Source organism: Pipistrellus hanaki (assembly GCF_964339955.1).
Source record: "Pipistrellus hanaki genome assembly, chromosome: 4".
In the NCBI taxonomy this organism is placed as follows: Eukaryota; Metazoa; Chordata; class Mammalia; order Chiroptera; family Vespertilionidae; genus Pipistrellus; species Pipistrellus hanaki.
The window spans coordinates 96637044-96651549 of NC_140506.1; the positions used below are offsets into that span (position 1 = coordinate 96637044).

At 49.0% G+C, this 14506-nt stretch overlaps 1 protein-coding gene across 1 annotated transcript in view; it reads left to right on the forward strand.

The window, feature by feature from the left end:
• The first annotated feature begins 873 nt into the window (after window positions 1-873).
• LOC311622200 (integrin alpha-M-like) overlaps window positions 874-14506 on the forward strand; it is a 39736-nt gene continuing 26103 nt past the window's right edge. Inside the window, exons 1-7 of the mRNA XM_084883104.1 lie at window positions 874-962; window positions 2452-2557; window positions 5120-5223; window positions 5514-5584; window positions 5713-5830; window positions 12767-12897; window positions 13352-13497. Coding sequence (XP_084739230.1) covers window positions 899-962; window positions 2452-2557; window positions 5120-5223; window positions 5514-5584; window positions 5713-5830; window positions 12767-12897; window positions 13352-13497 — 740 coding nt within the window. The 5' untranslated portion in view covers window positions 874-898. The remainder of the gene's footprint in view (window positions 963-2451; window positions 2558-5119; window positions 5224-5513; window positions 5585-5712; window positions 5831-12766; window positions 12898-13351; window positions 13498-14506) is intronic.

Below are 14506 nucleotides of genomic sequence, written 5' to 3' on the forward strand. Positions count from 1 at the left end.
CAAAATGTATAGATTTTTTTTTTTTCCAGAGAGCAAACGTTTATTTGTTTTGTTTATGAAGAGAGGAGAACTAGGGCCAAGAGAAAATGTGTTAGAGACAGAATGAAAAAAATCATTGGCTTGGGGGTGACATTAGCAGTTTGGTGTTCCATAGATTTCATGAAAGGATGTGCCTGAGTCTTTGAAACAGAAGCAGACGTGACTAGATGGAGTGTGAGGCTATATCCCAGGCGAGGCATCATTCACCACTCCTCTGCCGGTGGGTCCTGAGGCTGTCCCAGAGCTTCAGGATGAAGAGCAATGCTGCAATGCACCAGCTTATACGTCCGCTTTGATTGTGCTCCTGAGCTGTTTGTTCCGATATCTTCTTGGAAGTGAAAGTTCCTGGGCACAGGGTTTGAGGTATCATTATTATTATTATTATTTTTAAAACAAAGTGATATAGGTCTGAGTCTGAGCTGTCCTTATGGGTGGCTACAAAGGAGGGCAATTCTGGCTGAAGGGTGCTCCTTTCTCCTTGGGCAGGAGGGCAGGGCATTTGGCAAAGTGTGCTTTCGGGGAGACCCAGCGACCCACCCCCACACTTGTGAGGTCTGTGTTCAGGCTTAGAACACGCGTTCCGGGAGGCAGGCCCTGAGCCTGCTTGGCTTGCTTTTCACATGCTTTCACAGCCCAGAAGCTGGTGGGCAAACAACACCTTTGAAATTGTGACCTTTCTGGTTTGGGTTAGGGAGCTGGGCGAGGTGGGGAGGTCCTTAGGGTGGGAGGGAGCTGAGTGTGACCACAGGAGGGAGGTCAAGGGCGCTATGTGCTAACTAAGCCCCCGACCTCTTCCTTTGAGTCTCTAGCTTATTTCAAAAGCAACTACTTCTCTTTTTTGCCCTTTCTGGCTTTGGTGATGCTCTCAGTCACAGGGTGCCTGCTCTCCCCGGCCATGACCCGCCGAGTCCTGCTCTTCACAGGTGTGCCAGGGGCTGGGGCTGGGAGGTGAAGGGTGAGGAGGAGGGGAACTTATGAGTCCGGGAGTAGAGAGAAGGGGTGCGGAATATCACCGAGTTAGATTGGGGAGAGACATAAACGATTTGGGAGAGGATAAGAGATTCACAAAAGAGCGGAGAGTAGAGCTAGACCGAGATGAGATAAGCAGAGAGCTTGGAGGAAGGACTGAATGCATAGGCTGTTCAAGGGGGCTCGGCTGGCCCCTTGGCTGCACAGACGAGGAACCTGAGACTAGAGAGGCGACAGGACAGGCCAAAGTGTGCACAGCAGGTACCAGGTCCTTTTCTCAGAGGGTCTCTTTTTGGATCCCACCTCACCACCACTTTGCCCCCAGCTCTGTTTTCTATGGACCCAGGTGTAGATGTTTGTTGAATGACGGGTGGATCAAATGATTTAAGTTTGGTTTCCTTGTATGCCTGTGATTTGTGGCGAATGAGCCAAAGACCGGGAATGAAATGCTTGAGGGTTGCCTAGGAAGGAAATTGCCTAAGGTGAGACTTTAGGAACTTGGTCTTGGGCAAATCAGCAGGGTGGGGACATAGGGTGGGGCTCAGAGAGGGGCTGGAAGCCCCCGTGTGGGAGGGCTAGGCCAGGGTCAGCAAACAGGTCAATGGGCATAAGGCAAAGGTTCCACCACCGACTTGTAGAGCCTGGGAGCCTTGGGTTGCAGAGGGACGTTTGTAATCGGTTCATGCTCGGGGACGCTGATTTAATCCCAGTGGAGTGAGAAATGTTATCTCCCCCCAAAAATTTCCCTTGTGTCATTAGCAAATTTATATATCAAAGAGTGTACTCTATTATTATATTTTTAATCTCCTCAATGAAAAATTTGTGGGAATGCATTTGTTTCCTTGTATATAAGCACCTACCTATATAATACTTATATAATATCCTATATAATAATATGAAAATTGACCGAACAGTAGAACAACCGGTCACTATGACACACAGGGGCAAATGCTCAATGCAGGAGCTGTCTCTGGTGGTCAGTGTGCTCCCATAGGGGGAGCACCGCTCAGCCAGAAGCCGGGCTCATAGCTGGCTAGCACAGCAGTGGTGGTGGGAGCCTCTCCCGCCTCGGCAGCAGCATGGAGAGTGGGCCTAAGCCATCAGTCGGACATCCCCTGAGGGCTCCTGCAGTCCGGTCTGACAGATCACACTCTCTGAGTGCACGAATTTTGTGTACCAGGCCTCTAGTATAATATGTAAGTATTATATAAGTTCATAATATACTCCACTTGCCTATGGCCCACAGAGCCTAAAATTTTACTATCGGCCCTTTGTGGAAAAAGTGTGCTGAGCTCTGCCCAGGCTCTGAGCTGCATGTGGGAGCCCCACATCACCACCCTGGGTGAGGGTGAATCCCACAGGAAGGTGCACGGGGCAGGGGGTGAACTGCTGTCTAACTCCGTGCTTCTCTCCTCCTGACCCTCACCCCTCTTTTCCCTCCAGCCTTGGCCTTATGTCATGGGTTCAACCTGGACACTGAAAACCCAGTGGTCTTTCGAGGGAATGCCAGGAGCTTCGGGCAGAGCGTGGTCCAGCTTGAGGGATCCCGGTAAGGGCCCCCGCATTTCCTTTGTCTTTTATTTTGTTTTGTTTTTCTTGGTTTATTTTTGAATAGGTAATGCCAAGGAGTATTATCTATTACTATATCTCCCACACTCCTTGCTCCCAGTTCCTATCCCACTCGGGTTTACACATTCCTCCCCCACCCCCATTACAGTTTACATTCCATTTTATTTTGTATTAGTTTCTGGTGTACAGCGTACACCAGCACAGAGGTGAGACAATCATATACTTTATTAAGGGTTTCCCTGACATTGCCAATACCCACTGACACCATGCACAGTTATTACAATGTTATTGACTATAGCTCTATGCTGTGCTTTACATCCAGTGACTATTCTGTAACTACCAATTTGTGTTTGATCTCTTTACTATCTTTAGCCAGTCCCTCATCCTCCTGCCCCTCTGGCAATCATTAATCTGTTCTCTGTTCCTATGAGTCTATTTCAGTTTTGTTTGTTTAATTGTTTTGTTCTTTAGATTCCACATGTAAGTGAAATCATATGGTATTTGTCTTTCTCTGACTGACTTATTTCACTTAGCATATTCCCCTCTAGGTCCATCCATGCTGTCACAATGGCAAGATTTCATTCTTTTTTATGGCCAAGTAATATCCCATTGTATATATGAACCACAATTTTTTATTCATTGGTCTATTGACAAGCACTTGGGTTGCTTTTATAGGTTGGCTATTCTAAGTAAATAATGTTGCAATGAACATAGTGGTGCATATATTCTTTCGAATCGGTATTTTGGTTTCTTCTGACACAGACCCAGAAATGGAATCACTGGTCATAAGGCAATTACATTTTAAACTTTTTGAGGACCCCCCCCCCCCCATACTGTTTTTCACAGTGGCCGCACCAACTTACATTCCCAACAACAGTGCAGGAGGGTTCTCTCTTCTCCGCATCCTGGCCATCACTGTCGCGTGTGGGTGTGTTGATGGCAGCCATTCTGACAGGCACGAGAAGATATCTCCCTGTGGTTTTAATTTGTGTTCCTCTGATGATTAGTGACGTTGAATCTCTTTTCATGCCTCTTGGGCATCTGAATGTCCTCTTTGGAGAAGTGACTATTCAGGTCTTTTGTCCATTTTTAAATTGAAAAATTTTTTTTTGATGTTGAGTTGTATGAGTTCTTTATAAATTTTTATAAAGATACTCTTATCAGATGTATCCTTGGTGAATATGTTCTCCCATTAAGTATGTTGTGTTTTCATTCTGTTGATGGTTTCCTTTGCTATACAAAACTTTTTAGTTTGCCCTGACTGGCTTGGCTCAGTGGATGGAGCGCCAGCCTGTGGACTGAAAGGTCCCAGGTTCAATTCCAGTCAAGGGCATGTACCTTGGTAGCAGGCACATCCCGAGTAGGAGGTGTGCAGGAGGTGGCTGATTGATGTTTCCCTCTCATCGACGTTTCTAGCTCTCTATACCTCTTCCTTCTTCTCTGTAAAAAAAAAAATCAATAAAATATATTTTTTAAAAACACAACTTTTTAGTTTGATGCAGTCCCATTTGTTTATTTTTCTTTTGTTTCCCTTCCCTGAGTAGATATATCAATAAAAATATTGCTATGAGAAATGCCAGAGATCTTACTGCCTATCTTTTCTTCTAAGACTTTATGGACTCCAGTCTAAGATTTATATCTTTAATCTGTTTTGAGTTTATTCTTGTATAGGGCATAAGAAGGTGGTTGAGTTTCATTTTTTTGCATGTACCTGACCAATTTTCCCAACACCATTTACTGAAGCGACTGTCTTTACCCCGTTGTGTGTTATTGCCTCTTTGGCATGTGTTAATAGACATGTGTTTATTTCTGGGCTTTCTATTCTGTTCCGTTGATCTATGTCTGTTTTTCTGCCAGTTTCTTCTGAGCACGCCCGCCCGGTGCTGCGGGCCGTGAACAGCAGGAGCCGGGCGTGGGGCTTTGGTCTATCAGCTTCCTGTGGAGGCTTTCTCCCCGCATGCCGGTGGACATCTCTTCTCCAGAGATGGAGGAGTCTGTGGTTCTGCTGGCTTTCTGGCCAGGCCAGGAGGTGCACAGTGTCAGTGCGACCAGAACCTTTTTCTCCCCTTGTCCTCCCCTTCGCTTCTCTCAGCGGTGACTCTCCTTCCTCCTCGGTCTGTGGCAGGAGCTGCCTCGCACAGCAGCGGGCAGCTCAGGCGGCAGGACCCCGGCTTAACCCTCGTGTGTCGTTCTCCCCACGGACTCCAGCCACAGAACCCCTGCGGCTTCTGTGGCCACCCATTTCTCACAGAAGGTGGAAGTCTGCGCAAGCAGAGTCCTGGGAAAGAGTTGCCCCGCTTTGTGCTAAGCAGCGCCACCAGGTGCCTGAGGAGAGCAAATGGGACCTTCTGTAAATGAGCCCTTTGCTCTGTGTCCTCCGGCCAGAGTTAGCCTCTCCCAGGCTTTCTCTCTGAGCGTCTCTAGGACTCGCAGACGCCGTGCGGGCTGGCTCTCACTCCCAGGCAGGACTTCGCCTGCTCTCCACCCCCCAAGTGTCCATTTCCCCGGGTCCCGTGGCCATCTGCTCCTGCTCTGCCTGCAGGGTGGTGGTGGGAGCCCCCCAGGAGGTGAAGACGGCCAACCAGACGGGAGGCCTGTACCAGTGTGACTACAGCACGGCCGCCTGTGAGCCCATCCAGCTGCAGGGTGAGCCCCTCCCTAGGCCGGCCGGTCCTGCGAGGCACGGCCCTGCACTGGCCCGGCACCCCCTTCACTCCCTTTGTTCTGGGGGAGGCTCTGTGGTTGGGGCCGCTGGGGTCAGCTCCAGTCTCTGTGTGGTAGGGTGCCTCTACCCCCCGCACCCCGGGCACTCCTTTCCCATGAGCAGGTGCCCCCTTGGCCTGCCAGCCTGTGTCCCCAGGTCGAGGTGACCCCTGTCTAGCTTCTCTCGGGCCCTTTCATCTCCTGACTGTGACCTTGACCGTGTCTGTCCTCAGTGCCCCCGGAGGCGGTGAACATGTCCTTGGGTCTGTCTCTGGCATTTGCCACCAACCCTTTCCGGCTGCTGGTGAGTTGCCCTGGGTTACGCAGGGTCTGAGGGGAGGCGTGGAGACCTGGGGCTGCTGGGGCTGGGGTCTTGCAGAGGATGGAGATGTCGGGGTAAAAGGACAGTGCCCCCCACACCCTGCCTTCCAGGCCTGCGGCCCCACCCTGCACCAGATGTGCAAGGAGAACACCTACCTGAACGGCTTGTGCTTCCTGTTTGGATCCAACCTGCGGCAGCCGCCCCAGCGGTTCCCCACGGCCCTGCGAGGTAGGCGGCGTGGTGTCCAGTGAAGGTGGGCAGCAGAGGCTGGAGGCAGGGCAGCCTGGACTGGGGCCGCTCAGAGTCTGGAGTGTGACTTAGAAGTCTAGGTGTAGAAGGTTTTGAGAGAGAAAGAGAGAGAGAGAGAGAGAGAGAGAGAGAGAGAGAGAGAGAGAGAGAGAGAGAGCGGAAGAGACGAGAGGAGAGGAGTGCTAGGAGAGGGCCAAGTGCTAGGGTCTTGAACTTCAAGAAAAGTCCTGATATGGGCAATCATCTTTGTAAGGTGACATTCCAAACACTGTCCTTAGGGTCAGTGCCTTGTCTCCTGGCCAGAGGCTCCAGAGCTTTAGGTGGTGAGGCTCCTGCCCACCTCTCCCCCCTTCTCCCCCCCCTTCTCCCACCCCTTCTCTTCTCTCAGCCCTTCTCCCACCCCTTCTCCCACCCCTCTCCCACCCCTTGTCTGGCAGCTGCTGTGCTCTGGCCACACTGGCTGTCTTTCTTCTCCAAGAACCACACCCAAGGGCCCTGCCTCAGCGCCTTTGAGCTCACCTTTCCTTCAGCCTGGTGTGCTCTTCCCCAGCCCTCAGCTGACAGCTTATTAGCGCCATCTCAGCTCCAATGGCCTCCTAGGAGGCCTTCCCTGAGGGCCTTTCTGGCCAGCCCCACCCGGACTCCCTGCCACATCGCACAGCTACCTTCCTCATGTCTGCATTTCCATTTTCTACTGTTTCTCATCTGCCCCTTCCTCTGTAATGTCGGCTCCATGACAGCAAGGCTGTTGCCTAGCTTGCTCACTGCTCTATGCGTTTGTATTGATTGCTTCATAACAAATTCCCTCTGAAGGTAGCAGCTAAAAACTACAAGATAAATTATCTTGCAGCTTCTAGGAATCAGGAGTCTGGGCGTGCCCAAGCTGGGTGCCTCTGCCTAAGGCCATGGTCTGTAAACTGCAGCTCAAAAGCCACATGCAGCTCTTTGGCCCCTTGAGAGAGGCGCTTCCACAAAATACCATGGCCTGGGCGAGTCTATTTTGAAGAAGTGGATTTAGAAGAAGTTTAACGCCACTTAAAAAATTTGGCTCCAAAAGAAATTTCAGTCGTTGTCCTGTTGCTACTTGGCTCTGTTGACTAATGAGTTTGCCGACCACTGGCCTAGGGCTTGCTCATGAGATGGAAGTTAAGTTGTCACACCAGAGCTGTTGTCTCATCTGAAGGTCTGAAAGCCACCTCCAAGCTCGCTTCCAGGTTGTTGCACGGAGGCCCGGGGCCTCACTGGCTGGTGGCCAGAGGCTCCCCCTAGCTATTTGTCACAGGGACCTCCACAGCGAGCAGCGAGCACCATCGCAGCTGGCTTCCCTCAGGGTGGGGATAAAGACTGAGAGAGCTGAAACGAGTTTGGCTCAGTGGATAGAGGGTCAGCCTGCGGACTGAAAGGTCCCAGTTTCGATTACGGTCAAGGGCATGTACCATGGTTGTGGGCACATCCCTAGTAGGGGGTGTACAAGAGGCAGCTGATGGATGATTCTCTCTCATCAATGTTTATAACTCTCTATCCCTTTCTCTTCTCTCTGTAAAAAATCAATAAAATATATTATATATATATTAAAAAAAAAAAAAAAAAGCCGAAACCGGTTTGGCTCAGTGGTAGAGCGTCGGCTTGGGGACTGAAAGTTCCTGGGTTCAATTCCGGACAAGAGCATGTACATTGGTTGCGGGCACATCCCCGGTAGGGGGTGTGCAAGAGGCAGCTGGTCGATGTTTCTCTCTCATTGATGTTTCTAGCTCTCTATCCCTTTCTCCTCCTCTCTGTAAAAAATCAATAAAAAAATATGTTTGAAAAAAAAAAAAAAAAAAAAAAGACAGAGAACAGAGAGCAGGCACCTAAGCAGAAGTCACGGTCTTTTCATAAACAAATCTCAGAAGTTACAGCTCGGAACTTCTGCAATTTCTTCGAAGTGAGTCAAAGAGTTCCGCTGAGCCCAGCCGGCATGATTCAGTGGTTGAGTGTTGACCTAAGAGCCAGGAGGTTAGAGTTTGATTCTGGGTCAGGGCACATGCCTGGGCTTGATCCCCAGTGTGGGTGTGTAGGAGACAGCTTATCAATGATTTTCTCTCACCATTGTTGTTTCTATCTCTCTCTCCCTCTTTCTTCCTCTGTGAAATCAATAAGAACATATATATATATATATATATATATATATATATATATATATATATATATATATATATAAAGTTTAGCTAAGCCCTAGCTGGTTTGGCTATATGCGTAGAGCATAGCTGTGGACTGACGGGTCCCAGGTTCGATTCCAGTCAAGGGCATGAACCTTGGTTGCAGGCTTGATCGGGGCCCATGTGGGTGGCAACCAATCAACGCATCTCTCTCACATTGATGTTTTCCTCTCTGTGTCTCTCCCCCTCTCCCTCCCATCTTTTCTAAAAATGGAAAAATATCCTCAGGTGAGGATTGACAACTCACTCACTCAAAGAGAGTGTCATTCTGTACAAATAAATAAATAAATAAATAAAAATAAAAAATAAAACTCAAGAGGAGGTGCCTGGTTCCCCAAACACTTGTGATGGAAGGAGCGAGCGAGTGGACATTTTCTAAGCTGCTCTCAGCCGCTGCTTCCTTTCATTGCCGGGCCTTCTTTTTGCTCCTCTCCACGTTGGATCTGGGACCAAGGGCAGTGTCCTCCGAGTAAGTTTCTCCCCCTTACGTCTGTTCCTCTCACTCCGCCCTCACCGGAGAGCTGCCTCCTTCTCCCCGGAGAAAACCACACTGCAGGCGGGACCTCCCTCCAGGCCCCTCTCCGAGTCCCACCCCACCTCGAGGGCACCAGGCACCACTCACTGGGGTTGGAGGAGGCCCTGCCTCGGCCTCAGATGTTCTTTCACGCCCCCGACCTGGGGCTCGTGTGGCCAATCATTCATTCCCTCAGGGACCTTAAATGTCTCCCTTTCCTTTCATGGAAACCTGCTGCTGATACCCGCATCTTAGACACAATCAAGGACTACACTTTATACCAACATAACCTTCCCCTCCTGCTTGCCGCCCTATCCCCCCCTCCCCGCTACTCCCCTTCCCTTCATCAAACGTCTTCGAAGGGCTTTCTTTCTCCGATTGACTCCCTCTCCCCATGTCCTGGCCTCAGGCTCAGACATCTATCTTCTGCCCATCCCTGCACAGAACGTACTTTTGCAAATGGCATCTGTGACCCTGAATGGGGAGCGTCTTTTCTGTCCTCATGGTCACTGGCCTCTCTAAGGTGACCTGCAGACCTTCCTTCCCCACACTCAGCCTCAGGGGTCCCGCCCCCTCCACTCCCCTTGCCTTCCTGCTTCTCCCCTGCCTTTTCTTCTGCCCTGCTTTCCCTGCCTGCCCCACCTGCCCTCCTGCCCACCTGCCCTGCCTGCCCCTCCTGCCCTCCTGCCCACCTGCCCTGCCTGCCCCTCCTGCCCTCCTGCCCACCTGCCCTCCTGCCCACCTGCCCTGCCTGCCCCTCCTGCCCTCCTGCCCACCTGCCCTCCTGCCCACCTGCCCTGCCTGCCCAGGGCACCAGTGACAGTTCCTCTTCCCTCCATGTGTTCTTCCTGCCTGACGCCTCCACTTCTGTGGCTTCAGCTCCCATCCTCACATCTCTCTCTTAGGTCCTCACTCTCAGGAGCTCAAGACTCTTCTTTGGAAACCATTTCCTGCCTTTCCGTTTCTCCTAAAATGCACGTGGTTAGAAATGCAGTGGCACTAAGGGGTGGACTGGGAGACTCTTCCTCTTGGTCCCCAGCATCTGCTTCCTTCTGTGTCATCTCTGGAGAAGCTCCATGTATGACAACGGTGGCATGCTGACACACTGCACTGTGCCTTGATTATTTTTAATGTATCTTTGAAACAAAAATTTTTTTTTCTGGCTAATTTTTGTATATATTCCATATAAACCTTAGAATCTGATTGTTTACTGGTATTTTTTAAATTCTCATCCAAGGGTATGTCCATTGATGAGAGAGAGAGAGAAAAGAGAAAGAGAGAGAGAGAGAAAGAGAGAGAGAGAGAGAGAGAGAGAGAGATTTGAGAGAGAAACATTGATTGGTTGCCTCCTGGGGATCAAACCCACCACCTGGGCATGTGCCCTGACTGGGACTTGAACTCACAATGGTTTTGGTGAAGCGGGCGACACACCAAGCAACCGAGACAGTTGCCTGTCACTGCTTGTTTGTTTGTTTTTAAAAAATATATATATATTATTGATTTTTTTACAGAGAGGAAGAGAGAGGGATAGAGAGTTAGAAACATCGATGAGTGAGAATCATCGATCAGCTGCCTCTTGCACACCCCCCACTGGGGACTTGCCCGCAACCAAGGTACATGCCCTTGACTGGAATCGAACCCAGGACCTTTCAGTCCGCAGGCTGACACTCTATCCACTGAACCAAACCGGTTTCGGCTGCTTGTTTGTTTTTAAAAAGCCAATACTTTTTGGGTAATTTTAGTTTTTTAATGTCCTACAATAAAATTGACTTTTTTCTTCTTTTAAAATATAGTGTATTGTTCAATTACTGTTGATATAGATTATATTAGTTTCAGGTGTACAACACAGTGATTAGGCATTTATATGTCTTATGAAGGGATCACTCTGATAAATCTCTTACCCATCTGACATCATACATAGTTATTACAATATTATTGACTATTTTCCTTTGCCCTGCCTTACATCCCCATGGCTATTTTTAGGGTAGTTTTATGAATTTTAAGAGATGTATCTATTTGTGTGAAAACATGAGCAGGATATCAGAGAGTCCCACACCCCCTAAGAAAACCTTTCTGCCTTTACAGTCAGTTGTCTCCACCCCTTCACCCCTGGCCCAGCACTCACTGCTCTGCTCTCTGTCACTATATACACGTAGTTTGTCTTTTTAAGAATGTTACCTACATGGAATCATAACCTTCTGAGTTTGCATTTGGGATTCACTCACATTGTTGTGTGTGTCAGTAGTTCTTTCCTTTTTATTGCTGAGTGGTATTGCATTGCACATATTTCCCACAGTCCCACTCTCAGGTTCACTCATTGAAGAACGTTTGGGTCATTTCCCATATTTCATATCATGAATAAAGCTGCTCCAAGTCTTCCCTGCTATGGCAGCCTTTCTACAGCATAAAAACATCATCTCTCTCCCTTCCCTAAGAACATCCGTGGCTCCCCACTGCCGAAGGGGTTAAGTCAAACTTCTTTTTGGATAGAGAGGCTCTTTCCAACTGCTCTCTGCTAATGACACAGCCCCGTCTCCATCTCCCTCATACCGGTTTACCCGGGTAGTTCCAGGTCCATTCCGGGGTTCTGCCAGAATTCTTTGAGGCCCATCCCCTTTGTATCAGTCGGGGTCCCTACTGGGACAGGTGGCACACTCCAGCTAAGATAACTCAAAGGGACTATTTACAAAGGGACTAATCATAAAGATGTGGTAGGGTCTAAGCTACTAGGGACAGTCCAGGAACCCAGGGCCAGCAGAGCTGTCACCACCCCTAAGCTGATAAGACAAGGAGGGGGAAAAGTCACCGGAATCCAGAGGAGAGGAAGTGTGTGGAGCGGGCCTCCTTGAGAGGAAGGGCGATCTGCTGAGGGACACAGCCGGCTAGAGCAACCTTGCAGGGAGGGAGCCAAGAGGATCTCACTTTCCTCCCTCCCTCCAGTCTCCTGGGGAAGCTCCTGACTGGGCAAATCCAACGAGAAGCCAGAGGGTAAGAGCCCTGTTGCTCTGGACCACGTGGGCCACTTCTCCCAGGCTGCGGAGCGGAGTGGGGAGGGAGAAAGTAGATTTGGGACTGAGGGCAGAAGGAAGAATATCCAGCAAACCTTTATAGATGCTATTCCTTCCCCCCTCCCCCCCAATAACTTGTTTCTTTCATGATATTCCTGGCAAATTATTTCTCATTCTTCATGAGGTAGCTCTAATGTCACTACTTCCCCTGACTCCCTTGGGCAGAATTAACCAATTGTTTTTCATACTGCCGAGAACCCATTCCAGCATGTAATAATTACAAGAGTCAAACGGTTGATGGGACTTGGGAGGCTCAACAAGGGTGAGCCACATCTGTTATTTACTCCTTGGAAATGGCTAAAAGGCACTTCCGCCAAACCTGAATAGGATTGTTAGCTGCTAGACAGCTCAGGGCATTTTATTGCCTCCTGTTGCCCAAACACCTGAACAGCTGTAAGCCATTCCCCAAACTGATAATGCTTCTGTATTCTACCCTTTGATACCTTACCCTTTGAAGTGTATATTTCCATCTGGCCTTGGGACAAATTGTGTTGAATAAAAGCTTGGGTCCTTGGTCAAGGAAGAGTCTTCAGTTCCTTTTAGCTGAAGCTCCCCTGACCCCCCAATGTCTTTCAAAAATATCTTTCGTCTTTGGACTCCTTTTTAATAATCTATGCACAGCCCCTTTCTCCAGAATGCTGAACCCTTTGTAAGGCTGGGAAAAGAACCCCGGCATTTTGGTGCCCTAACGAGGGACACCAACACATTCCAATTAGTCCATATTTTTATTTTTAAAATGTTTTAATGGATTTTTAGAGAGAGAGAGAGAGAGAGAGAGAGAGAGAGAGAGAGAGAGAGAGGGAGGCCACGAGGGGAATAGAGAGATAGAAACATCTATGAGAGAGAAACATCATGGATTGCTCCTCCTGCATGCCTACTACTGGGCAATCAAGCCTACAACCTGGCATGTGCCCAGATTGGGAATCAAACCATTGACCTCTTGGTTCATGGGTTGATGCTCAACCAGCAAGCAACATTGGTGGTGGGGGGGGGGGGGGGAATGGGGCTATCTACATTTCCATTTACTTTGGAGATGGGTTGACTGGTACCCCTGAGCCTCATGGTTCAGCAGCTAGCCTACAGCTGTACTGGAAGCCAGAGTACCTAATCAGTCTGCACTCTTTCCATGGTCCAGAGTGCCCCCGGCAGGAGAGTGACATCGCCTTCTTGATTGATGGCTCTACCAGCATCAAGGTAGATGACTTTCAGCGGATGAAGGAGTTCATCTCAACTGTGATGAATCAGTTCACAAAGTCCAACACCTTGGTGAGGGCCAATGGGGAGGTTAGGGAACAGCCCATGCAAGGCTGCAAGGACATAGCAACCGGCCACCGCTTTCCTCTCCTCCCTCAACTACAGACTTTGACAAATGGTCAGTCGGTCGTGGTTTTCTTCCATGAGTCTCCTTCTTGCTCTATCTGGGTGAAGCCTCAGTACTCCTCCAACTCTTTGTAAAACAGGCAGCTCTGACTGTTGGATAGTTGTTGGCATGGGAGATGAAACCCCGTGTCTCTCTGCCTGAATTCTAGTACTGAGAGCTGATGGCAGGTGTCTTTCCTGGTGGGGCAGAAAGAGGGAGGCAGTGTAGGATTTGGAGACCAGAGTGCTTTAAGATTTCTGCAGGGCTTTCTGGGAGATGGCTGGGAGGTGGGTGAGGGAGAGGGAGGGCGGTGGTGGAGGCCTCCTCTTCTTTGGTGTAATGTCAGGTCCCCGTCCCCAGTTCTCTTTGATGCAGTTCTCTAATGTGTTCAGGACGCACTTCACCTTTAAAGATTTCAAGGCTAACCCGAACCCGAATCTACTGGTGAGGCCAATCAAACAGCTGGGCGGGACGACGCACACGGCCACGGGAATCCGCAAAGTGGTGTAAGCTCTTTTTGCTTGGGATGTGAGCAGGGGTGACCCTTTTAGCTGGGTTTTGAAGGATGAGAGGAGGGGCATGGAGGGAGTAAAGGATATTACTGGCTGAGGGAACAGCATGCTAACGTGTGGAGGAGGGACTGTTCATGACAAAACAAGTTGTGAGTAAAGGTGGGAGTGAAGGGGAAAGTGAGAGGAAGGCTGGAGGGAGGCTGGAGAGATCAATTGAGGCCAGAGAGGATCCACAGGAGGTTTTAAACAGTGGGAAGATGGACCGGACCAATCGCTCTATTTGGAATGTTCACTCTGATTTCTGTGAGTGTGAGTGTGTATATGTGTGAGAGTATGTGTGAGTGTGTGTGTGTGAGTGTATTGTGGTGTAGGTATGTGTGAGAGTGGGTCTATGTGTGTGTGAATATGTGTGAGTGTATGCATGTGTGATAGTGTGTATGTATGTGTGAATATGTGTGTGACTATGTGTGAGTGTGTATGTGTGAGAGTGGATCTATGTGTGTGTGAATATGTGTGTGAATGTATGTATGTGTGAGAGTGTATATATGTGTGAGAGTGTGTATGTATGTGTGAATATGTGTGTGACTGTGTGAGAGTGGGTCTATATGTGTGTGAATATATGTGTGCCTGTATATGTGAGTGGGTGTATGTGTGTGTGAATATGTGTGTATGTTTGTGTGTGAGTATCTGTATGTGTGAGTGTATGTGAGCATGTGTGTGTGTTTGTGTATGTGACTGTATGTATATGTGTGAATGTATGTGTGTGTATATGTGAGAGTCTGTGTACGTATGTGTGTATGTTTGTGACTATGTGTGTGAGAGTATATGAGTGTATGTGTGAGTATGTGTGTATGTGTAGAGTCAAAGGTGGGGTGGGACAAAAATGCAGGAGATAAGCTTAGTAAATAAACAAAGAAGGTTATTAAATATACTATATAATGAAAGAGCAATATGCAAATTAACCATCACTTTGCTATACACACAAGCCACGTCCACCACCCAT